The sequence below is a fragment of the Lagopus muta genome, chromosome 3 (assembly GCF_023343835.1).
Source record: "Lagopus muta isolate bLagMut1 chromosome 3, bLagMut1 primary, whole genome shotgun sequence".
Lineage (NCBI taxonomy): Eukaryota > Metazoa > Chordata > Aves > Galliformes > Phasianidae > Lagopus > Lagopus muta.
In genome coordinates this window covers 17871232-17895970 of record NC_064435.1, presented here as the reverse complement: position 1 = coordinate 17895970, position 24739 = coordinate 17871232, and the positions used below count along the sequence as shown (strand labels likewise).

The following is a 24739-nucleotide window of genomic DNA, read 5'->3' as shown; positions in this document are numbered from 1 at the left end:
AGTGGATATTTATCAATGGAGATGGGAATGGACTTTGATTAAGGAGTCTGATACCTGTCCAGAACAGCTCTTCTCAGAAATGAAGGTGAATGTGAGATAAGTTCCTAGTGATATTTTCTAAAAAATTGTTCTTTTAATGTATCTGAGGTTAAAAACATGTAACCATTCTTCTGAGCACCTTTAAAGTTCATATTACCCTGTAAGGAAAGCTGCAATTATTTCTTACACTGAAATGGAGAGCTTTCTTTACTATGAATCCCTCCACCTACATGGCTGTGGCAAGAACAAGTCATGGTGTTAGGAGACCCAGAGGAGACAAAAGTGGCCTGACTCGGTGGTCACCCACAGAGCTCTCGCTTCAGCCTAACTCAGGGCTCCTTGACTCAGTGCCCAAAATTTGTCGTCTTCACAGTTTATTAAACAACCATTGGTTTGAGAAAACTAACAGAAATCAACCACTTCTCATCTTTTCCAAAACAAGCCCTGGAAGAACAAAAGAGTGGTTAGTAAGCTTCGAACATATAAAAGCAGGCACCTTTGTGCCACACTTCAAAGATCTAGTTCCAAACACTCTGCCATGGGCAGGGTTGCAAACCACTAAATCTGACAGTAGATCAGGTTGCCCCATCCAACCTGACCTTGAATAGCTCTATGGATGGAGCATCAACAATCTACCTATGCAACCTGCTACAGTGCCTCACAACACTCTGTGAAACATCTCATAGAATCATAGAATCATAGAATCACCAAGGTTGGAAAAGACCTTCAAGATCATCCAGTCCAACCATTCATCTATTCCCAGTATCTCCCTGACATATAATCTATATCTTCCCTCCTTTAGTTTAAAACTCTTCTCCTTTGTCCTATCGCTATCCACCTGTGTGAAAAGTTGATTTCCCTCCTTTTTATAAGATCCCTTTAAGTAGCAGAAGGCCACAGTCAGGTTCCCTGGAGCCTTCTCCCCTCCAGACTGAACAAGCCCAGTTGCCTCAGTCTGTCTTCACAGTAGAGGTGCTCCAGCCCTCCGATCATCTCTGTGGCCCTCCTCTGTACTCTCTTCAACAGCTCCACATCTCACTTGTGCTGGGGGCCCCAGACCTGGGTGCAGCATTCCAGATTAGGCCTTACTGGGGCAGAGCAGAGGGGGACAATTCCTTCCTTGTCCTCTTGTGATGCAGCTCAGGATACTGTTGGTCTTCTGGGCTGCAAGTGCACACTGCTGGTTCATGTTAAGTCTTTCATCCACCAGGACACTGAAGTCCTTCTCTGCAGAGCTACTCTCAAGGAGTTCTTCTCCCAGTCTTTAAATATATTTGCAATTTCCCTAACCCAGTTATAGCATCTGCATTTGGCCTTGTTCACACTGGCCCACTTTTCAAGCCCGTCCAGGTCTCCCTGGATGGCTTCCCATCCTTCTGTCCTACCAACTGCACCACTCGGCGTTGTCCGCAAGCTTGATGAGGGTGCACTCAATTCCACCACCTGTGTCACTGGTGAAGATGTTACAGGGCAGCACTCCCAAGTCAGACTCCTGGGCTACACCTTTGGTGTCCGATCTTCACCTGGATGCAGAGTCATTTACCACAACCCTTCGGTTGCAACCTTCCAACTAACTCCTCATCCACTGTACAGTCTACCCTTTGTACTTGTATCTCTCCAATTTAGAGACAAGGATGTGAATGTTTGCCCTGTCTCGTATTTTTCCTTAGCGCCAGCTTTGGACATTGCAGGAAACAGGATTTGGGCTAGACTGGCCTTCAGTCTACTCAACGCAGCTGCCTCGCGTCCCGAGTGTTCAGCACACAGGACGGCTGACATTTGCTAGCTACCCTCGCTTTCGGGCCGTCCGGCGACAGCCCCGCGCCGGGGCGGAGCGGAGCAGTGCGGGCTGTAGGCGGTGCCCCGCGGCCGGAGGCCAATGACGGCCGGTGCCGTCACGGCGCCGCGTCACGCGGGCGGCCGCCAAGATGGCGAAGGTTTCGGAGATGTACGACGTGACCTGGGAAGGTAACGCCGCGAACAGCTGCCGGCCCGGCTAGGGACGGACCGGGAGGGCCTCGCGCCTCGGTGCGGCCCAAGAGGTCGGCTCGGAGTTCCGCTGCGCTCCGGGCCCGAGCGGGCCGGAGCCGGTGTGCTCAGGCCGGGCGGTGAGGCGAGGTGACGGCGGCTCTTGCCGGATGCTCGGGCTGTGCCGCCGGAGGGCCCGTCTCGGCGGCCTGCCGCAGCCAGTCGGTACGCGGCTGGGCTCCGCCTGCCCGCAGAGCAGAAACACGGAGGGAGGGGGCGAGCCGCGTGCCGTGCCCGCCGCGCTGCCGGCCTGGCGTAGGGTGGGTTTCCCCGCGGAATGAGCTGAGCCAAGTATCGTGGCATTCAGTGGGTATATCGCATCCCTGTGTCCTGCCGGGAATCACGGAATCACAGAACTGCTCACGTTAGAAAAGACCTTCAAGGTTATCAAGTCCAACCGTAAAGGAAAGAACTCCTCAGCGAGGCCTGCAGCACATCGTGGCTATGTCCTTCTCCCAGAGTCCCTAATGATCACAGCTTGGATGTCAGGCTGTTGGTAGTTTGATGGGTCCTTGCTGAAGGCACAGCAGTCTCTGGAGATATCTGTGCCCAGCTGCCTCCTTCTGCCATCTTCTGGAGTGGGCTTCTCCATGCTGTTTTCATTCAAAATTTGGGTAAACGCTAGAAAAAGCATCTTTCCCTGTCATGCTTTATACTGTTTCTCATGCCATTATCTATTTGGTAAGGGCAGTTCAGTAAAGTTGTGTTATTTTTACAAGTTCTTTTTATGTATGTTGTGAGAAGTTACTGTAACAGTTGTAAAGGTGTGGCTGGAAGGTTGCAGAGAGGAAAAGAGCGTTAATTGACAGGCAGCTGAAAAGGCCAGTGACATCCTGGCTCGTATCAAAAATAGTGCAGTGAGCAGGAGCAGTCCCTCTGTGCTCAGCACTGGTCTCGCCTTGAGTGCTGTGTTCAGTTTTGGGCCTATCACTACAAAAAAGACATTGAGATCTGGGAGTGTATCCAGGGCAGAGCAAAGAAATGCGAGTAATCTGAAACACAAATCTCATGAGGAGCAGTTGAAGGAACTGGGATTGTCCAGTCTAGAGAAGAGAAGGCTTAGGGCAGACCTTATATTGCTCTCTGCAACTCCCTGAAAGAAGGCTGCGGGAAAGTGGAGGTCAGCCTTTTCTCCCAGGTAACAATAATGTAATGATAAGTGACAGCCTTAAGTTGCCCCAGGAGAGGTTCAGGTTGGATATTAAGAAACATTTCTTCTCCGGAAGTGTGATGAGGTTTTGGAACAGGCTGCCCAGTGAGCTCTTGTGTTGTCTGTTGTTTAAGCTGCTTGGCTTACATGGTCGTGCACTAAGGAGTTTGATGTTTTCATGTGAGAAGTTTTTCAAGGAATTCTGTATAATTACTGAAATTACCGACAAGACTTATATAACAGGCTGTGCATATGAAGCCTTTTTTTTTTTTTTTTTTTTTTTTTTTTTGCAAGTATGTGTGTTGGTGAACATTATATACAACAAAGAGAAAATCCCAAATGGATTGTAAAGCTGAACACTGACTTCAGCATCTCTACTCATTAAGAACATCCACTTTAGATGACAAAATTGCTTCCTTCCTCTGACTTAGATGCTGAATTCACATTTACTATGTATGGGAAGACTCAAAAATAGAAAACAATCTCACATTTTCTCTCCATCATCATCTGTTTGCAATTAAATGGTGATGAAATGTTTTTGTTGTGTTCCATTCTGTGTTTGCTTCTTTGTATTCCTATTTTCTGCCAATACTAAAGGACAGACCAGTTTACTCTGGATTTTATGTACGAATTGATGTGATTAAAGCAGGCAAAGGTGAGATCCTGAGATTTGAGGCCACTTTGAAAGCGAAGTTGTTGCAGCCAAAGGCAGCATCAGCACTGCCAGTTGAATTTCCTTTGCCTCTTCCTGCAAGTGCAGAGTGCCGGTCAGGCTGGAGCAAGGACTGGGGCTGGAGACCTGCCTGGAGCAGGAGCCAGGGCCGTACAGACCGTGCGGGTGGAGGTGAGCCCATTCTGCCAGCGGCGATGTGGCTGAGGGGATTTGTTTGCTTGGTATTTTAAGAGGAGAGAGTTGAGCTGAGGTGTGGTGGGAGATCTGGTATCTCTAACAGAAGGGCGATATAAAAATGAGCTCCAGGACTGTAACAGCTAGGGATTGACTAGGGCACTGGTTTTTGTGTGTCGGTGTCACATTTTCCCTTGTATGTCTTGTATGTTTCTCTTCGTATGTCTCTGCTAACAGGGCTAACTACCTTCATTTCATGAGGTGCTTTTAGATGCTGAAGACTTGAAACCTGTGGTTCAGCTGAATACATACGAGTCATTATAAAAGGGTTGCATAGTATCTGATTGCTCAGCCCATATTACCTGACACCTTAACAAGAACAAAAACAAAATAGGCACTATTTCCTTTGGCTTCCTGTAGGCTGCTGCGTGTCTTTAGGGAACAACAAACACTGTGGCAAGTAATTTAAATGCTATTCTGTTTGGAAGTGTGCTGGAATGAAGACATTGAGAATTTCCAAGTAAATGCATAGTTGGGAGTCAGTTGGCTTATTTATTTGTATGCATTTAGCTTGTCAGTTTCTGTGAATGTTTGTGTTCTCTCACATTCTTGCTGTCTAACTTTGAATTTCCAGGGAGCATCATGTGTCTAGAACCATTTAACTTTACTTGTGCACATGAAACATAACCGTGTGATGGTTTTGGTTGAAATTCAAAAAGCAAAATGTAGCACAAAAGCAGTCTTGTGGGTGACCCAAGATCACTTCAGGTAGATAGAACAAAGTTCGGTGCTTAGTTTTTAGCTGTCAGTCATGTTAACTGTGTGTTTGGAAGTGCAAAAGAAGCTGCCAGTGATTAGGTCTACCATTGCATTTGCTTTCCCAGTTGCTGTAAAGTAAGAAAAAAAAAAAAAAAAAGAAACTGGCAACAATTTTCATGGTATGTTCATTTTCAGTAAAACCACTGTCTAATAGTGAAAACTATTTTCCTTTAGTTCCTCAAAATGTGTTCTTGTGTACGGGACACATACATGTGTCCAGATGTAAATATGTACACAAAGTCATTCTTAGCAGTTTTCTGTTCCAAAGAATGAGGAAAACCTCAGCTAGGTAGTGCTGAGTAGTGCTCTCTAGATGACTTTGTGTCTGCCTACACTCTTGGACATTTGTAGTAAACGTACTCTTGAAATTGGAAGCAAACACAAATCCTAATGTTAAAAAAAATCACCTTTTCCATCCTGATTTACCTAAATAAGTAATGGTTGCTTTTACCTCTGAGCACTTCTGTGGTGTAGGTAGAAAGCTTTTGCTTCCATGACTGTCTTGTAGTTTGTTTTGCTAGGAGCATGCAGATCCTTTTTGGAATTTTATGCCATTTCTTACACTGGTGAAAGTGAACTGCTGTTGAGTCCTCATAGTTATTCTAATGCTTTCTTTACTTGAAAATGTATTCACATGGAGCAGAAATAGTTTTGATGTTGTTTTGTAAATACAAATGTAAAACTGCTTGAAAGAAAACTCTTGAAGCCTGTTTTTCTTAAAACTGGGCAACATCCATTAAATTTTATTGTTTACTGAGTAAGCAGCACCCTGCAAAGCTAGGAGTTGAATTATTTATATTACAGCATGAGCAAGGCTTGAGTGATTCAGGCTCCAGAGGTCTCATACATACACACATCTATTAATGGAAATCACTTTTTCAGATCTATTGCTTTCTAAACCTTGCTTCATATGCATATTTTAAGAAATAAAGTTCAAATTCCATTCCTATCTGGGAATCTGAATATTTTCTCTTCAATTCTTTTCTCTTTTCCCTTCAGATATGCGTGATAAAATGAGAAAATGGAGGGAAGAAAACTACCGAAACAGTGAACAGATAGTGGATGTTGGAGAGGAGTTAATTAATGAATATGCATCTAAGCTTGGAGATGACAGTAAGGAAGTGTTTGTCAGAGTATCCACTTCTTTTAGATTTTATTTCATTTATCTGATTTTGGTTTTCACTTTTTGACTTCTCTGACTTTTTCTATTTCTCTGTTGCCTTCGTGCATCTGATTGGGAAAATAGGACTTTTTAAAGTCTTAATGGGTTGCCAAAATTCCCAGGCTCTATTTCTTTCCCAGTGAAGACAGGTGTAAAAATTATTCACTAAATATTTAGTTTAGTGAGTTGGTTTGTTATTAGCTAATTATTAGTTAGACCATGATGTGAAAACAGCATATATATATATATATATTTCATTTAGTTTTCATTTGACTGATTTTCTGTTCTTCTTGAAAAATTGAAAAAGGTGATCATAGAATCACAGAATGACCTGGGTTGAAAAATGGGCTTCGTACAGCTGCCTACAAAAGAATTGTCAGTGTTTCCCTCTTATTTAGAAAAAAAGCATTTGAAAACTAACCTTGATTTTACTCTCAAGTTACAATGTTGTTGGTAATTTATGAGAATTACATTTTAGTAAGGAGTTCTTGAGGAGCTTGTTCCTCTCAGATCTTACCATTTTTTATTTTGGAAGACATTAGCTTCGGTTTCTGTTCTGTAACGTATGTAAATCAAATCAGGTGTACCTGGTAAGTTTAGAGTACTTGCAATACATGTATTGATATTTTCTTCTGCCATTATATGATTTTTCTATAGCTTGTATAGTTGCTCTCTAAAGTTCTTTAAATTCAAGAACTTAATGGACCTGGAACAGAACTACTATAATCTGTCACTGATTTAGAAAAATTGTTCCATTCCAGGAAGAAAACAATATAGTAAATTCCTGGCAGGAAACAGTTAAGGGAAATTTGTTTTCATTCTAACCTACGGCTGTTCTCCAGGTCTCATCAGAGGGCATGTCCTAATGGGGATCTGTTTAAAAGTTTGCAGCTATAATATTAGGAATAGAAGAGGATTTGAGCTTTTTGCCTTTCAGAATGTCAGAAAGTACTTTATAGTACTGACAGCAATAAAACTACTTAAATGCATTTTTAATTGATTCCATCAGTTTCTTGAAATGTCCGTTGTTCTGTAATGATCCACAGAAGAACCAGGGGAAAAATATCTGGATGTAGTTCATTGATCTTATTTTCATTGTAGGTGTTTCCCTTTATGGCAAAAAAATAAATAAATAAAAATAATGATATCGGTTACCTCAATTTATGTCTCTTTTGTGTCCAGTTTGGATAATATACGAACAGGTGATGATTGCTGCCCTGGACTGCAGTCGAGATGATTTGGCACTGGTAAGTTTTTAAGCTGACTTTTCTCTCAAACCTTAAGTTTTCTTCCTGAGAAACTCTTCTGGATAGTTACTTGGACATTTGTAGGATATTCTGAACTCCATAACTTGGTCTTGTAGGATATCAAGAAATAGACTGCCGTGAAGAAACTGCCTCCACCCACCTTCAGTAATGTGTTTAAGTAGATCATGTCTCTTCCGAGAGCCATTAAAATATTTACAGCTACTTTGCTATGGGCTAAATTTCACAAATACTGATGTTGCCATATTGTGCAGTAAGTGTTTGCTTATTAAAAAAATCCCAAAATATATAGATTTTTTTAATGTTTTGAGGTAAAAATGCCCTGTCATGTATATACAGTACTCTGTCATATCTATACAGTATATCATGCTGTCTTTGCTGGCAGTGTTTGACGCACTGGAGCAAGTCCAGTTGATGTCCACCAAGGTAAGTAAGGAGCTGGGCTACATAATGTGTACTAAAAGACTCAGAGATATAGGTTTGTTAAGTCTTGAGGAGGCAAAGAAGAGATCTTTGTTATCTTCAAATCTGTAAATACAGATTTGTAGAGTGTTATAAAGTTCTAAAGTAAATGTAGACAGACTTTTGTTGGTGCAACAAAGGACAAGTGTGATAGTATAAGTGGCAGCAAAGAAAATTCCACTGTCTAGTATTAGGAAAAAAAGTTTTGTGTGAGGATTTGATGCAGGTGGCCCCTTCTGATGCAAATTATTCAATAATTCTTAATATAAATATTGTTAATGGTCATTTAGTTTTAGTAACTTTGTGCGCAGATTTATTTGAATTATAAAAATAATTCAGACGAAGTGAGCCTGTTTTGAACTCCTAACAGCTGCTCACTAGTTGAAAAACAACACTTTCCAAGGTTCAGGTAATTCACAGGAATTACTTTCCCAGTGCCTTGTTCTCTGGCAGTCAGAAAGACACCATGTAACATCTTTGAGCTTCAGATGGTGTCATTTGGGTGAAACCTAACGGTCTGCGATATGCAAGGGATCAGACTAGGGGCTGTATATGGGAGAAGGGCAGTTTGAAAGTAGGCAGAACCAGACAAGTTTTTCTTGAGATTTGTATGTATATGGTACAATGGAGTATTGGAAAATAGAGAACAACACACTGAACTGTGTATGAACCTGGTGAACTTCCCTTTTTTTTGTGACTCAAAAGAAGACGCCACTATAGTATAGTTCTTTGTTCAAACAAAAAAATAAATGCCTTTCTGTGTTCTGATTTATATCTAAATCAATTTTGGTCTTTATTTTCAGGAAGACTTTAATGGAATTGTTGAGGCAGCCAGTGCTGAAAGATCAGCTGTGAAACGCTATTTGTTTTTACTGACCATGGCAAAGATTTTGAATTTGTTTCTGTGCCCTCTAAGAGGTATTGCTCGGGGCGAGGCAGTGCACATTTTATATGCAGCTCAGAAAGGAGGTTAAAGGGTTAGAGCCAAACTGGATGATCATTGTGGTCCTTTTCAACCCAGGCCATTCTGTGATTTATCTGGCTTTTGATTTGTGTTTTTGTTGTTTGTTTTTTCCTTTGGTGAAAGTGCCTGTTACTGTAAGCACCTGCGTTACCAGTGTTTAAATGCTTAAGTTCAGATGTATATTTCTTTACCTTTTGTCATAGCTTTAAAATTAAAAGCCAATGTTGCTGAAAAAATCAGAAAGCAGATTAACTGCAAATTGAAGTTTCACAAATAAATGAGATTTGCGATAGCAATTGCTGAGTTTCTGGGAGAAACTGAAAAGTAGATTATTGATGTTGTGTAGAACCGGTTCTCTCTGTGTGAACTTATAGAGTCTCTTGTTAACAAATGCAGCATTTCAGAATCACAGAATCACCAAGGTTGGAAAAGACCTACAAGATCACCCAGTCCAACCATCCACCCATTACCAACAGTTCTCACTCAACCATGTCCCTCAACACAAAATCCAAACGTTCCTTGAACACCTCCAGAGTCGGTGACTCCACCACCTCCCTGGGCAGCCCATTCCAGCTCCTGACCACTCTTTCAGAGAAGTAGTATTTCCTAATGTCCAGCCTGGATCACCCCTGACGCAGCTTGAAGCCATTCCCTCTGGTCCTATCACCAGTTACACGAGAGAAGAGGCCGACCCCCAGCTCACTACAACCTCCCTTCAGGTAGTTATAGAGTGCAATGAGGTCTCCCCTGAGCCTCCTCTTCTCCAGGCTGAACAATCCCAGCTCCTTCAGCCGCTCCTCATAAGCCCTGTGCTCCAGACCCCTCACCAGCTTTGTTGCCCTTCTCTGAACCTGCTCCAGGGCCTCAATGTCTTTCTTGCAGTGAGGGGCCCAAAACTGGACACAGTACTCGAGGTGTGGCCTCACCAGAGCTGAGTACAGGAGGACAATCACTGCCCTGCTCTTGCTGGCAACACCATTCCTGATGCAAGCCAGGAGGCCATTCGCCTTCTTGGCCACCTGGGCACACTGCTGGCTCATGTTCAGTTGAGCATCAGTCAATACCCCAGGTCCATTTCCTCTACACAGTCTTCCAACCACTCTACCACAAGCCTGTGTTGTTGCCTGGGGTTGTTGTGGCCAAAGTGCAGGACCCGGCATTTGTCCTTGTTGAACTTCATCCCATTGGCTTCAGCCCAGCTCTCCAGCCTGTCCAGATCCCTCTGTGGGTCCTCGCTACCCCCAGGCAGATCCACACTTCCAGCCAACTTGGTGTCATCTGCAAACTTACTGAGGGTGCACTCAATGCCCTCATCCATGTCATCAATGAAGATATTGGAGAGGACAGGCACCAGCACCAACTCCTGGGGAACACTACTTGTGGCAGGTCGCCAGCTGGATTTGGCTCCATTCACCACCACTCTTTGCGCCCGGGCCTTCCAGCCAGTTCTTTATCCAGCCGAGAGCGTACCTGTCCAAGCCATGGACAGGAGAATAGCCATTAGTCCAAGCCATTCTGCAGGAGAAAACTGTGGGAGACAGTGTCAAAGGCTTTGATTGAAATGTATTTGAAATATAATACATGATTACAGGGAATACAGGTTAAATTTGATAAGAATGACTCTCTGTACTGCTGAGATGAGAGCAATATGTAAGATATACATAGCCTAGCTTATCATGCATGGGACTTCTTTTGGTTTGTTTTGAAAAGTGCTACAGCAGGTTGTTCAGAGCAGTCTCACAACTTTTCATATCAGATTATTTCTTCTGATTCCTTGACCTACCTAATAAATCCCTTTTTTTTAAAAAAAAAAAGGAATAAAAGGACCAAAATAATTTGGTCTCATAGCTCCTGAATTCAACAGGATGGTGACCTAGTTGGGTCTACGTTGAGTGGTTCTAGTCTCACAGTACTTCTGCATTCTTCATCAGCATTTCTTGTATTGTTAATCATTCTTTTTTCTGGGTGAAAGTTCGTCTGCGGCTTGTGGGATCCAGTATTACCGCAAACAAGTTTTGTCAGTTTTTGAACAAGTGCAGGAGAAAAGCAGTGAAGGTTTTTCTACTTCACCAGCAGCTCTTCATCTAGCGACACAGCACTTGTGCTAATTTTGCTAATTTTTACTGATTTACTTATCTGTTTGTATTTCTTACTTTGACCAGTGGATGTGATGAAATGGAACAGATTATGTGGATTGACCTTAGCCAGAAACTTAGATTTGAAGAACAGATTTTTAAGCTCACTTGTATAAATAAATGCTTTGAAAAGGAACATTGTATGTGAAGCTTTTAACAAAGCTTCAACCGTTTGTCTTCTGAAGAGATTCACCTCTATTCTGCTTCTCATCAAAGGATTCAGCTACAAGCCTTGCAGTGCTGTGTAGCCACAGCTATGATATGATTTGTCAGTTTGCTCTGGGGAAGTTGTGACTCAGTCCCTCTGTCAAACATGACTTTTTTTTTTTGCTAATCTGGAGAAATCTGTCTATGTTGAATTCCTTTTATCCAGCCTAGATGTCTCATTGATTTCAGGAGTTAGAAGTTATACCTCCTCTGCCAACAGGCTCTGTTCAAACCAGTGACAAACATTTTCTTTGGATTTCAAAGTTTTATTTAAAAAATAAACACAGAGCACAGAATTAACATCATTTGTTCCATTATAAGATACCCATTTATTAAGGAAGTATCACGTAAGTTCTTACTGTCTTTATTTTTCTTAACTGTCTTGTGTTATTATGAGGAAACTAAGTAGACTTCGGTAAATGAGTTTGCTTATAGTAAATGAGTTTACTTTTCAGTGCAAATAACTATTTCCAGGAAGCCTCAATGATCTAAAAAACTATATGGAAAATATTTCTTAAAATTAGTCTTCTGACAGACAAAGTTTCAGTTTCTGAACTTCTCTTTATCAGTACATTTTATTGCTTATTTCAAAAATAGATGTTTACTTTTAATCAAAGGTCGCGTTTCAGGCTGTTGAGTTCATCAGCCAAGGACTTCTTTTTTCTCCACTTTTGTATTCACTGTAGTATTTTTTATTTTATCTGTACAGTTTTGTCTTCAAGAACTAAGGAGGCAGTTTCCTGGGAGCCATAGAGTTAAGCGATTAACTGGAATGAGATTTGAAGCTATGGAAAGGTAAAACCTTGATTTAAAAAAAAAAAAAAAAAAAAAAAGTATTTTCTATGTGGAAAGATGCATACTATTTCTTAAAAAGGAATTTGGGCATAATAAAAGCGTGGCAAAGCAATGCTATCCAGTTTCTACAAAGAAAATAATGGTGTGCATGATCATGTTATGTTTAGACATTTTTTATTGTGTTTTTGCTTGTACTATACAATGTTACATTTTTGCAATGTTCTGTCAGACTTTATAGATTGGAAAGATCTATTACTTGACAGTCTAAGTTATCATACAGTAAAGCATGAGGCACTTTTTTGGCAAGGTCTGTGAGGTGTACATTTCATCTTGCAGACCTAGAGCAGAATATGAAAATGGCTGACAGACTTTTTTTGCTTCACTGTACTTCTGTGCTTCTGATCGCTTCAAAATGGAGCTCTTTTTCTTTGTTTTCCAAGTCTTTATAAGCCCAGTAGAACTTAATATGAATCACTATGGAGTTCTTCATAGAAGCAGTTCAAAAATGGCAGAAAGTAAAAGAGGAAACATTGTAAAATATCCTATAAAATGTTTATAACATACCAAATTTAATATGAATTATTAAAATAATGAACAGTTGAGAACTTTTCCGAGAGGAGTGACCTTCATTTCATGCCATACAGAGTTAATGGGATTTCGAGCCTTTGGCCCATCTTTAATGAAGGAATTGGAATTTCGAAGTGGATACCTAAATACTTTTTAAAAATATATTTAGCAGATGTTCTTTATCCATTTCCTTGCAAAATTAAATCTGAAAATGTAGTTTGATATGATCCATGAGTGAAAGTCCTTTGCTTGAAAAAAAAAGGGAGGATAACTGGATTTCATTAGCACAGGAGCAGTCTTAGTGCAACTAGAAGTTCCAGATTTCATGCTCTACACATTCCTGAAAAATTTTCATTAAACTTAGCAGTCTCCTTTTGATGTAGGGTAGAAGTACACTGAGAGCTTAGCAGCATGTTTTCCCCCCTTTTCTCAAAACCTGTCCAAAAGTGCAAAATATCATAATTCTGTTCAGATATTTTTGTCTACACTGAAGGTGCTACTGCATGGAGGCAGATCTCTATAGGAGTTAATGACCCCCCAAACACTATGTTGTTTCAGCAGTGAAGTGGGACTGAGCTTCAGCTTTTCAATAGTGTTTTTTAAAATTGTTGTGGTATTGTGGTCAGTTTAAATCCTTGAGACATGACTATGAGGTGTGCAGTATAACAGAAACCAAGATTACTTGTCAACAGGTTTTCTCTAGAAGCTGGAGGAGAAGAATGGGCTTCAGATGTGGGTCGCTGTGTACAGGAGCCCACCTATGATTGTTCTGAACTGTGCCCTAGGAAGGCCTGCCTCTTTCCACTGCCTATAAATGAAGCCTAAGGAGACTTTGTCTGGGGGTGATCACATGCTCTGTAGAAGTGCACTTCTCATTAAATTCCAAGTGCCTTCGAGAGTTGTTAAAATCCTGCATTCCTCACCAGAAAGGGGAAATAATGAGGAACATCCTCATAGACACTTGCTGATCAAGAGAATACTCTTCTGGAACTTGACTTAGTTAACCGGGGGTTATGGCTTTAAGTTCAGCCTTGTGAAATACATAGGATAAAGTAGCAGCTAATGGGAAATGTAAATACGGTGTTTAATGTCATTTCTGCTCAACTTGCCAGTAGCAGTCACCTTCTACTCGTTTCTGCTTTTGTGCTTCTTTTCACATTTGTGCTTTACTTTATGGTAACTGGGTTGGAAAGCTGGGCTGTGAATGTTGTAGCAGTAACACTCAGAAAGCAGTGTGAGTATGTAATGGGTGTCTGAGGTGAGAAGGGGATGTGCAGCAACAAAATCAGCGGTACCTCAGAAAAACTGCTTGTCAAAATATGTGTGAAGAGACAAAGCATGCCTTGGTTGTGTGCTGATAGCCTGGTAGCTGTGTAGTCCAATGTATTTTGAGTTGAATCGTTTAATTTGTCCAGTTTGGGTTCTGCACATGGCTGGCTAAACCATGAACCTGTTTCCCAGAAGACGTACAGTGTTTATAGTAACTGGAGTAATTTATTTTGAGCAAACTTGAAATAGCAGAATTAATTAATAAAACCTATGTAGTGGTGGTGGAAAACAGTTTTCTTTCACGACTTATGGTAAAGTCTAGGGATTACTCTAGTGTTACTAGTCCTTGTAGTTTACTGTTTGCAGCTTAAATTTATAAAATCATAACAAAACAGATATATGAGAAGTTTTAAATTGCAGTAATTAAGTGAAAAGTCATTATTTTGAATGGCCTATCAAATTCTGGGATTTCTGCTTCTTGGGAAAGAAGAGAGATTTGGGTTGTGGTGATTGGATCTATGGGGTACAGAAGAAAAGAACAGAAAGAGGGAGTATGACAAGTTTGTGTAAAATGTATTAGTTGCTGAAATAGTATTCCATGAATGAATTGCCATTTATTTTATTTAACTTTGTCTGCACAATTTTGTTTGCACAATTGTATTCAGTATAAAAAGTACAGGAGTGTTATTAGCTATTGCAAGAACAGTCATGTAGTCAGAATTCTGTTTTAGCAAAAACAAATGTGAATGATTTCTTCAAACAGGTACGATGATGCCATCCAATTATATGATAGAATTTTACAAGAGGATGCAACCAATACAGTAAGTTTAAAAAGCTTTTCTAAACTGCAGTGGTTTATTTGAAATTGACATTTTGTGGTTTTCACTGTGGAAAAATGTTTGTCATGTATTGTCATGTCATGTATTACTGTATTTGTTTCCTTTAGCTTCCTAGTATTATAACTGTGTGTTACCTTGTTGCCTTTGTAACAAATAAGATTCTCTTGATGAAGAGATGATGTGGTTTAATACTTGCTTAAACACTGAGTTTAGAGGACATAGGATTATAGCTGTTAACCTTTCCAGCAATCCTTAATGAGACTTAGATTGATGTCAGTTAACAATGATTGTTATCAATTGCTTGTTTGAAGGATATGTTTGTCTATGTTACTTGATTTTGAGGAACTGGATCTGAGTATTGGTTAGACTTCTGTGCAGGTAAAATACTTTGGCTGTTGTAGACATTTGACAGTCTCTTGTAAACTCTCAGTGGTATGTTTTAAACCTCTGCCTTTCTGCACTTGTCTTATTTGATGTGGTCTGTTATTCAGGAGTTGAAATGGATTACGGGGTTAGCAAGCCTAATTGGCATATATAAAGTGCAAGCACTTACATGAAGTAAACCATTAACAAAAAAGGGATGGTGACAAATTATTTTTAGGGCAATGTATCTTGAAATAATACCAAGTTGATCTCTCAGACAACATTGATAGACTAAAGTCTGACATTTAGCATTGATTCTCAACAGTTTTTTGGTGTGTAGGTAAAAAGAGCTATTTCAGTTCTTCACTCCTAGTTTTCACTTTCCCTAAACTAGTTTGTCTTGAACTTTGTTTGCAAGAGAAATGTAAGTGATCTTAATAAGTCTGTGATGTTTATGACAAAAAGCTTGAACATAAGATAAGTAGATTATTGCCATGTATTTTCACAGATTTTAGTAATGCGCAACCCAAAAATACACTCAGTCTTCAAAGTCACAAATGTTAAAATGAGAAGGAAACCATCTACAGTGAAGCCACAAGAGTAGGTCACTTAGGTGCACATTTTATGGCTTTCTGCTAAAGCCTTTGAAAAATGGAGCACCATATTACAGTGACATCTGTAGACCACAGGTCTTTGAAGAGTGCATTTTTGTCAGTTTCGCTTTTCAGCTGTCTCAACATAGCTCATGTCATCTGAGTAGGGTGTTTGTGGGATGGTTTTCTAGAACAACGTAATATGTTTAAGTAATATGCCTAATTTAGATTTTTTGTGTGAGAAAATCATTAAGATCCATAAAACATTAATACTTAGAAACATAAGATGTAAATTTTGTAACACTTCCATCACTTATTGGATTTCTGAAAATCTGAGACTAGAAGCAAGCAGTTTAAAATACAGAGCAGAAGTTTCTTGCTGTATAACTGTTGGATAGGTTGGCTCAGTCTTGCCTTTGAAAAGTGAAAATTAAATATGAAGTTTGGAGAAATTGACATATGTAAGTTTCTTTGTGTCTTTTATCTGTTAATTATTTCCATGCACACATGTGACTGCTGTAGGAAAATAATCGAGATTTTTAAAAAGAAGCTGTTGCTCAGTTTGTGCTGGCAGTCACCTTACTTTATACAATTTCTTCTGATGTGTGGACACATGGAGTTGGTTATATATATTAAACAGTTTGGCAAGTGCTGTGAGTGAAACATAGACATTTGTTCACACAAATCATGCAAAAATCATACATTGCATCAACTGACAGTTTCAACTGGTGAGAAGAATGGGAGAAGCATTTTCAAGAAAAAATCCTTTATTTTAAATTCCTGACAGGCTTCTCCATTATAAGTGAGCCTTGAAATCAAATTATGTAATGGGCACTTGTGCTTTTGGATGAGGTTTTGTTGCAAATTTTGAAATTGAAGTTAACACTAATGGTTAGATTTCATTTCTCAAAATACAATTCAAAGTAGTTTTCTTAAAATATGATAATCTCTCAGTATTTCTCGACCATCTCAATTCTCAATATCTCTCAACCATCAAACTTCACTCTGTATTAAAAAAGCTTATTTGTGTAACAATGGAGCAAAGTTAGTTTTGTCATTTCGGAAATCATGTTTCATTTTCCAAAGGTTGTAGGCATTAGGAGTCACTCTCTTCTCTAAGGAGGTTAGTATCCTTGAATGAAATGTGACTTCTGTGAAAAGCACAACTTGTGTGCATTTTAATGCAATCAGCCATGCAACCTTTTCCTTTTGCCTGTTTCAGATGAAATACAAGCATATTAGAGCTGTAGTTGGCAGATTATTCTGCCATTAAGGCTGCGTAATATTTTCCATCACAGGTCTTTTTTTATTAATTAAAATTTAATTTGGTATCCAATTGAAAGTCTTTATACTGATGCCAAACAGTGGCCAAGTTATTTATAGACCAGCATACTTACGCTGTTTCTCAGAACGAAATAAGGAGGACGTTGTTTTTCATAAGGATTGGGAGAAAAGACTTGGTTGTTTGTTTTTGCCATTAATTTATTTTATTGGGGAGACCTCATCCTGCTGTACTTTGGAGTAAAGCCTTGGATACTAACAGGAAAACAGCTCTTAGTAGAATGCAACTTTCAGTATTCTATGAGGAAAAACACCAAAATTTGTCTAAATTACAGGTATTTGAATGTGTTCATTTTGTGATATCAGTAGAAACTGCTGAAATTTTTTATTAAATACATTTTCTACATGTATTGAGCATGATCTATCCCAGGCTACGGAGAGAAAATGCAGTTTCTAGCTATTGTTCCTCATTACTGTAGTGTTGTGGGAAAGGGTCAGAAAGCAGGGAGGTTCGTTTCTTTTCTGAGTTGCACCCAGGTGGTGAGTATGGGAAAAGAAAGAACATCCCAAAGGAAGAGTGAAAAGGGAAGAAAGCAGAAATCCTGAGTGCCAAAGAGAGAGGGACAGGTACAAGAAAGTTAGGTGGTTAGTTAACAGATGTCAGATGTAGTGCAACAGGTGGTTTGAAGGGTAAATGGGAGATCAGAAAAGAGCAATTTGTATTAACACTTAAATCTTGGGGATTTTTCCTTCTTCTTTTTTTTCTTTTTTTTTTTTTTTTTCCTTTTTTTTTTTATTCTTTTTTAATAAAAATAACACTTTACTTTGAAGCACTTGTTTTCTTCTGTCAATAAACAGCTTTGAGACCTACTGGTGGAAGTTGTCTCATTGCATGTAGTACCTGGTATGTACTAATTGTGTCAGTAACTGTTTAGGCTGTAATAATGAATGCATATACCAAGGAAACAGTTCTGCAGTTCTGTTATTTCACTAAAGAGAACACAGCTTTACTTCGTATCTCCTGAGGATATACCTGAAGGCTCAGGTATGCTACTTTAAAAATGCCAAAAAATGCAAATTCTTAAAATGACCAGTAGTATTTTCAGTTAGTAGGTACTACTGAGCTGTATTGATTAAGATAATGAAGGATAAAATTTCATATAACTTTGTAATATGAAATTTAATGGCACATTTAATCCCTAGCTATTTTTAATCTGTACAGTGGTCTTCACAGTATTTTCAGCATCTTTCATTACTGGTCCTGACACTACAGTAGCAATTAAATTTTTGATAGTTTTTGTAGAATGTAATGGGAAATCTGCTCAAAAATTGACATATCTATATTTTTCTACATTATATTCAAGACCTAATGTCTTGAGATGAGTTTTTTTGCATAAGAATTTTACAAATTAAAATAGTAGAGTGGTTTTCTATTTCTTGCTTGTCTGCAGCATCCACGTGAAAAGAAACAGTACTACCATTTAACATGCGTAGAGCAGATGGAAACAGCTCTGCAAAATTGTTTAGGACTCAGTTTCAAAGTAGATGACTTTCCAATTTTGCCATTGATTTCAATTTTGTAATGGAATTTAAATGATAATATAATTTTTAAACCGTGTGTACATGTCTGTATCAAATTATGTTGATTGCATTTTTGCATTAGTGTACCCTGGCAAAGGTTTCTGCTTTTGGAGAGTATTTGCATATGAGCATCCATCTATTTTGATAAAATAGGTAAGTATTTTTATGAAGTGAGCCCTTCTTTAGATGACCTGTCCAGAAGTGCAAAGAAGACTAATTGTGAAAATGAAACTGAGATCACATGTCCAAGTTTTGTGCTGGTATCTAAACCACTCCACTGTCATCCTAGTACAGCTGTAGTTTGTCTTGATACTTCAGCTCAACCATCAATAAGATTGCAGAGCACTTAGTCAAGAAAAGGGGAAAGTGAGATAAGACACACAGTTCTGCCTTAATTCTAATCCCCAGAAAATCTGATGTCTTCATTGGAGTGATTCTTGCCACTTTTTCAACTAAGCTTTTAATGCAAGAAGACACTGTATATGCTTGCTTAGCTTAGGGTATGTGGATAATCTTGTTACCTTCATGGTCTAGTAAAATAACATTCACTGAATGAGGAATTAAAAATGGAGTTTAAAGAACAAGACAGTAAGAACTTGGAAAGACCATGACTTCACCCAGAGTGCTAACAGCTGTTTCCAGGAATGATCAACAAGTATATTTATAGGATCACATGAGTTAATACACTGTAGTATTTTGAGATTCTTTTACTAGACAAGCTATCTTGAGATGGCTGAAAACATATTGGAGTCCAGATATTAGAAAAAAAATGAGAGTAAAATCTTAGCTTTGTGTATCATGTAAAAAGGCAGGAATTAGACATCATAAATAGCTTCCTAGCATTTTTTTTTTTTAATCATTGTGTATTACTACCACCTTGACTATACAGGTAACTTATTTTCTTCCAATTCCTTATCTTTATTGATCAAGGTAACAATAATGAGCTCTGTCTGAACATCGATACTTATTTATAGTGTGATCAGTGATAATTCTTTACAGTTCCTGCAGTAACGATGCATTTATTTTGAAGAGGCCTCCATTGAAGTTCTTGCAGGTTTGTCTACTGGAGGCTTTTAAGTTTCAAAAGGGAAAATTGCTTACCAAATGAAATACCTGCTAATAGAGGGAATTTTGTGAAGTGACGCGTATGCTTCATTACAGACGTTGATGGTCTTGCTGGGAAAGATGCAACTAGTCCCAGGTTTAGGTTTGTATGGTGGTAGGTTTAAGGGGAGTTGAAGAAGAAAGTTTGGCACTGTGCCTGACTCAGGATGGAGTTAGTGAGAGATATGAAGAGCTGCAGCTGCTGCTTTGGATAGTTCCCCAAGGAGGTCTGGTGATTAAACTGGGGGTGCAGAACAGGGATCCTGAAGAAAAGTTTTCATCTTCTGACAGTTGGAGCATCATCTGCCTTTGTAAAACTTGTTTTCCTTCTTGTTTAATCGTAGTGCACTGAGATAGGGGAGTACATTCCAGCATTTTTCCCATGTTTTCCTTTTGTGGGTGTTAGCCCTTTTTTTAAACCTTTGTGGAGATTTTGTTCCTTGAAATAAAGTATTTGAAGACATAAGAACAGCTATCCTGAATTTATGCCAAAAGTGCATTTAGCTTGTCTTGTTTTGACAGTGACCAATAGCAGATACTGGAAGAAGTGTATAGGAACTGGGCAGTCATACATTATGCTCTAGTCTGCTCTGCCAGTTTCTATTAATCTTCATGTTATGGTTTTCCTGTGCCAGAAGTGTTAACTATATATTTTATAGCTCTTCATGAAGTTTTTGCATTGATATTTTTTTTACCTGCCTTTTGAACTTGTTTAAATTTGTAGTAAGTTTGCTGTGCGTGTGTCTACAGTATCATTTAGCAATGAAACTTCATCATTTATTCACTGACGGAGCAAATTTCTTTCTTTTCTTCTTACCTTTGTCTGCTGTGATCAGTTGTTTTCTGTTGACTTGATTCATTCTTATTCATGACTTTGTGGATCTTTTGCCGTTTTCATTACTCTAAACTGAGAAGTCCTACTCTGTCTAGCAGTTCTTTTTACCATTTTGTATCCTGAAATCCTGCTTCTCTCCAAGTGTCCTTTTTACTTATATTTATTGTTTAGATGAGAAAGGAGAGCACACATCTGCAATTAGTATTAAAAAGCAAGAGCGTTGTGGAACTCTACAACAGAAAAGTGATGCACTGTATTCTTTTCTGATAATTCCAGCGTTATCGGGGTTTGGTTTTTAAGGGAAGATTTTCTGTTTTGTTTTAAGACATCTTCAGAACACTGGACTGTCATTTTATAGAACTGCTTGTTGCAACTCCAGCATTGTTCCTGACTGGCCAAATTCAGAAAGCTTTGCTGAGTTCATTAAATTAGTATTGTTTCACCCTTTATGCATGCATCCCTTCATTTGGATTAAATTTCAAGGGCTGTTTATTCCTGCTAGCAGTTGTTCTTGTGAATGTTATTCTTTGCAATTGACTTTTATTCTTTAGACTTGAGTAACTCATTATCATCAATCAACTTGAGCCAGTCTGTGCTAGATCACTTAAAATTATGCTGAACATACGACCCTGGGATTTTCTGTGAGGAGAACTGACTTTACTATTTTTGATATCTTTTAGCTACTTATGTACCACACGAAGAACTTTCCTTACTAGTCCAGGGCAGTTTCCTCTACAACTGTGTGAGAGATCCCGTTGAAATTCTTTTTGAAATCAAAGCTCACTTTTAAATGGATCTCTATTGATCCAAGCCATTAGTGACTACTTTGAAGAGCTCCAGTAGATCTGGGAAGCGTTACTTTGTTCTTACTCTCCTTTAATAAATAACATTTTTCCTGTTTTCCAATTCTAGGCCTGAGCTTTTTGGCCTTTATGGCTTCCACCAATTTGCTGTGTGCTGGTTGCAGACACAATGGGCTACTGTTTCTTAGATTTACCTCTCGAACTCTGTAAAAAAACTGTGTTCAATATTGCTATTTATGCTTTGACACTATCCATAACATAGTTGCTTCAAGTCAGAATCGCTTTCCTGCATGGAACTTGCAACTCTCTTCCATGGTTCACTTAAAAAAAAAAAAAAAAAAAAAAATCTGGTAACAGCATATCTGTTATTGTGCTTGTATTCAGATAATGTGGTATTTTTTGATGTCTGTGTAATTCCTTTAACTCCATTGTAATTGTTTACACCTTTGTTTTGATTTGCAATTTGCAATTTGAAGGAAAGTATTTTAATGTGTCAGACTCTTAGACTAATGCACCTTTTCTAAGTTGTTAAATCATTAAAAAAGACAACTTATGGCATGGTTTACTAATCAAATGCAGAAGTTGATAAATGTTCAAATCTTCACTGCACTTTGAGTCTACTTAATGCCAATTAAAAGGAATCATGACAAATGGGAGATTAGTACTTGTGCCAGATTGGGGATTATTTGTCTTTAAAAGAAATAGCTCGGAAGGGTTTGTGGTTTAATAAATGTGACATAGTAAAGTAGCTCAGTCCAGATGATACTGATTACGGTATAAGTGTTTCTTTAAGATGGCATATGTCTTTCCATTAAGAATGCTGGATGTACAGAATCAGTCAATAACCATTCCAATATTTTGTTTTAAACCCTGGAAAATGGATTGGGTGAATACCATATCGTATGTTCTGTGCAGTCACTGCAGATCTTGTTGCAACACAGAACATTTTGTCTTTATTTTTGTCATTTTTTTTAGGTAAGGTGGAAATGGATTCAGTTTGTTTTTGCATCAGACTGATTCTTAGAAATCTTACTTTTTTAAAGAGCTGGGAAGTAAGATGTGAATGTCATTTTACTATCTTTTAACATAATTATTACAACTATCTCACTATGCTCTGTAAATTTCAAAACAATCTCAAATCAGGTTGTTGAAAATAGTTTTACTGATATTAAAACAGGTAATGAATTGCATGTATAAAATATGCCAGGTAAATCTATAGTATGGGTGAGAATCTACCTTTTCTCTGAAAAGTAACCAGTTTTTGTCTGGCAAAGTGACTGTTAGCATTGGTGGTGGTTCAGCACAGTAAAGCAGCTTGTTTAAATTGATGGAAGTACAGAAGATGACACGCTGTGTGCCTTTACTTACCCCACTCTGCTCAAGATGCTCAGGGAGCTGCCTGGACGTGAGGCCCTGCTCACTGAGGAGGTAACTGTGGCGCACAGGGACTTAGAGCATAAATCAGAAGAAGAATTAGAAGTTTACAGCATACAAAATCGCCCACATCTGATTTTAGTGCAGGCCTTCTCATACTTGATTTTCTTAAAGCAGACACTCCTGAATTTTAGATTATTTAAAAAAAAAATCTGATAGTTTTATGGTATTTAAAGAAGAGCTAGAAAGCATGATGGGAGAGTAGTCTGTGAATACAGCTAAAGCAATGCTGTTTTGCTTCCAGGTCTCTATTTTTCAATCAATTCTGAGACTCCTTGGGATCACAGATCTGAACAATCTTGATCTCTTCTACTGAACCACCTGCCTTACATGTATGTCTCTTGGCTGCGTGTTCAGAACATTTTTGTTACATTTTTATTTGTGATTAAAAAGTGATATGAATTTCCTTAAAAAAAAAAAATTACAAAAAAAAATTACAAAAAAAAAAAAAGAACAACTTTGTGTTTTAATTCCCAGCTATTTTTAATACTTAAAAATTCTGAGCCAGTTCAAAACACTCTGTGCTTCCAGTTCCCAGATTCTCCTTTGAATGTTAGCACCCATTTGAATGTGCGTCTTCCTCAAAGAAGAGCTCCTTGTAAATAAACTAAATTACGCCAGCTGTTCTGAAGGTTTGCATGAGAGTGAGGAGACTGCAGATTTCAAGCCCAGAAGCTGTTTTAATTTTGATAAAGGGATTGAAATTGGAAGTTCTAAGCACTACTTTTTTAAATATGAAACAAAATGTGTTATTTTGAAGAAATTTTATGTGCAGTTTAGAAGCAAATAAACTCCATTTAAAATATGTATAATTTGTCTTATTCTGAAATGTTACCTTCAGAACTTGGTCATTATGTCTAACCCCTTTACCCTTGATGCTTGATTATATTACATGACATTTTTGTTATAGGTAAACATCAGCTGAAATCTTTGATGAGGAATAGTTGTAGCTTGTCCTTAATTAACATCTTGTTGTTACAGTGATTTATGTTATTTGGAAGTACTGTGGTTAAGAAATAAAACAGCCATGGAGAGAATCTGTTTGCAGGCACATTTGGAGGACTTCCTTTCCACGCAATTGAAGGATTTACGTTAGAAATAGGAAGATGGCTCATTTGTAGAGTGTTCGTATTTGTCATTGCAAATGAAGCTGTCAGATGCGTTGATTGATTTTATATATTAAACAGATTATTTCAGTTCTCAGTGTATTTTTTTATCTGTCTTTTGATGGCTCCTTTTTCCCCTAAAATTTTGAAAATAGCAACTGAATTTTCAGTCCAAAAGTTACATCTTAAAGTAGCTAGTCTGTCACCTGGAAAAAACCTTCTGTCTTTGTAAGCCATTATTGCAGGCTGTGCTCCTTTGCCTTCTATGCGGTTATCCCACTCCCTCTTCTTTGGGGTTTCCTGCTGTGGGTAATCCCAGCCCTGGGCGGGCAGTTTAATGCTGCTGCAGCACTTCCCCCACAGCAGGGGTAACGAGAGTAACGATCTGCTTCATGGAACTCTCTTCATAAAATGGGATAGTCACCGAGTTGGTGTTTTGGGATTTGAGGTGGGTTTTTTTTTTTGGTTTAGTAATAGTAGCAGCTGATAAACATGTTATCTGTTTCTTGTTACACTTAACAAAAAAAAAAACTTTAAGAAAGTTTAATTATGCTGTTATCTTTCTTTTAAAAGCTCTCTAATAAAATAAACAGCGCACGCTATTGCTGCGGCGATAAATGTGGTCAGCAGTTAAAACTTCCAGAGTCAGTTTTGGATTTTAGCCAAATGTCTCCCAGTAAAAGTAGAAAGATGAATGTCATTTCACATGTGGCAGTTTGACAGAGGCGCAATGGATAACAAAGCGACTTGGTAAACCCACCATGCTGCCTGTATCCTAATTATTCTTCTTGTTTTTAGGGATTCTTTCTCTACCTCTGCTTTGTGTTTAAACTGAAGAGTGAAATATTTTTTCCTTGAATTGTTTTCACTGAATTTGCAATGAGTATATGCTCTTGGGGAAGTGAACAAACTCAAAGGAAAGAATAAATTCACAGTTAGCATTAAAAACATCTCTGGTTATGCTGATTTCTTATGTTACTTCAAGTAGTTTACATAAATGATGCATGCACTGCAGTGTTCTTCCAAGAGAAATGACATTCTGTCAAATGACATTTAAGAATAAGAAATTACTTAAAAGAACAGACATATTT

The 24739-nt window shown here is 38.6% G+C and overlaps 1 protein-coding gene across 1 annotated transcript in view; it reads left to right on the top strand.

Annotated features, from left to right (window-relative positions):
- The first annotated feature begins 1895 nt into the window (after positions 1–1895).
- EMC2 (ER membrane protein complex subunit 2) overlaps positions 1896–24739 on the top strand; it is a 44628-nt gene continuing 21784 nt past the window's right edge. The window contains exons 1-5 of the mRNA XM_048939100.1: positions 1896–2007; positions 5883–5996; positions 7228–7292; positions 11788–11873; positions 14473–14530. Of these exons, the coding sequence (XP_048795057.1) occupies positions 1968–2007; positions 5883–5996; positions 7228–7292; positions 11788–11873; positions 14473–14530 (363 nt within the window). The 5' untranslated portion in view covers positions 1896–1967. The remainder of the gene's footprint in view (positions 2008–5882; positions 5997–7227; positions 7293–11787; positions 11874–14472; positions 14531–24739) is intronic.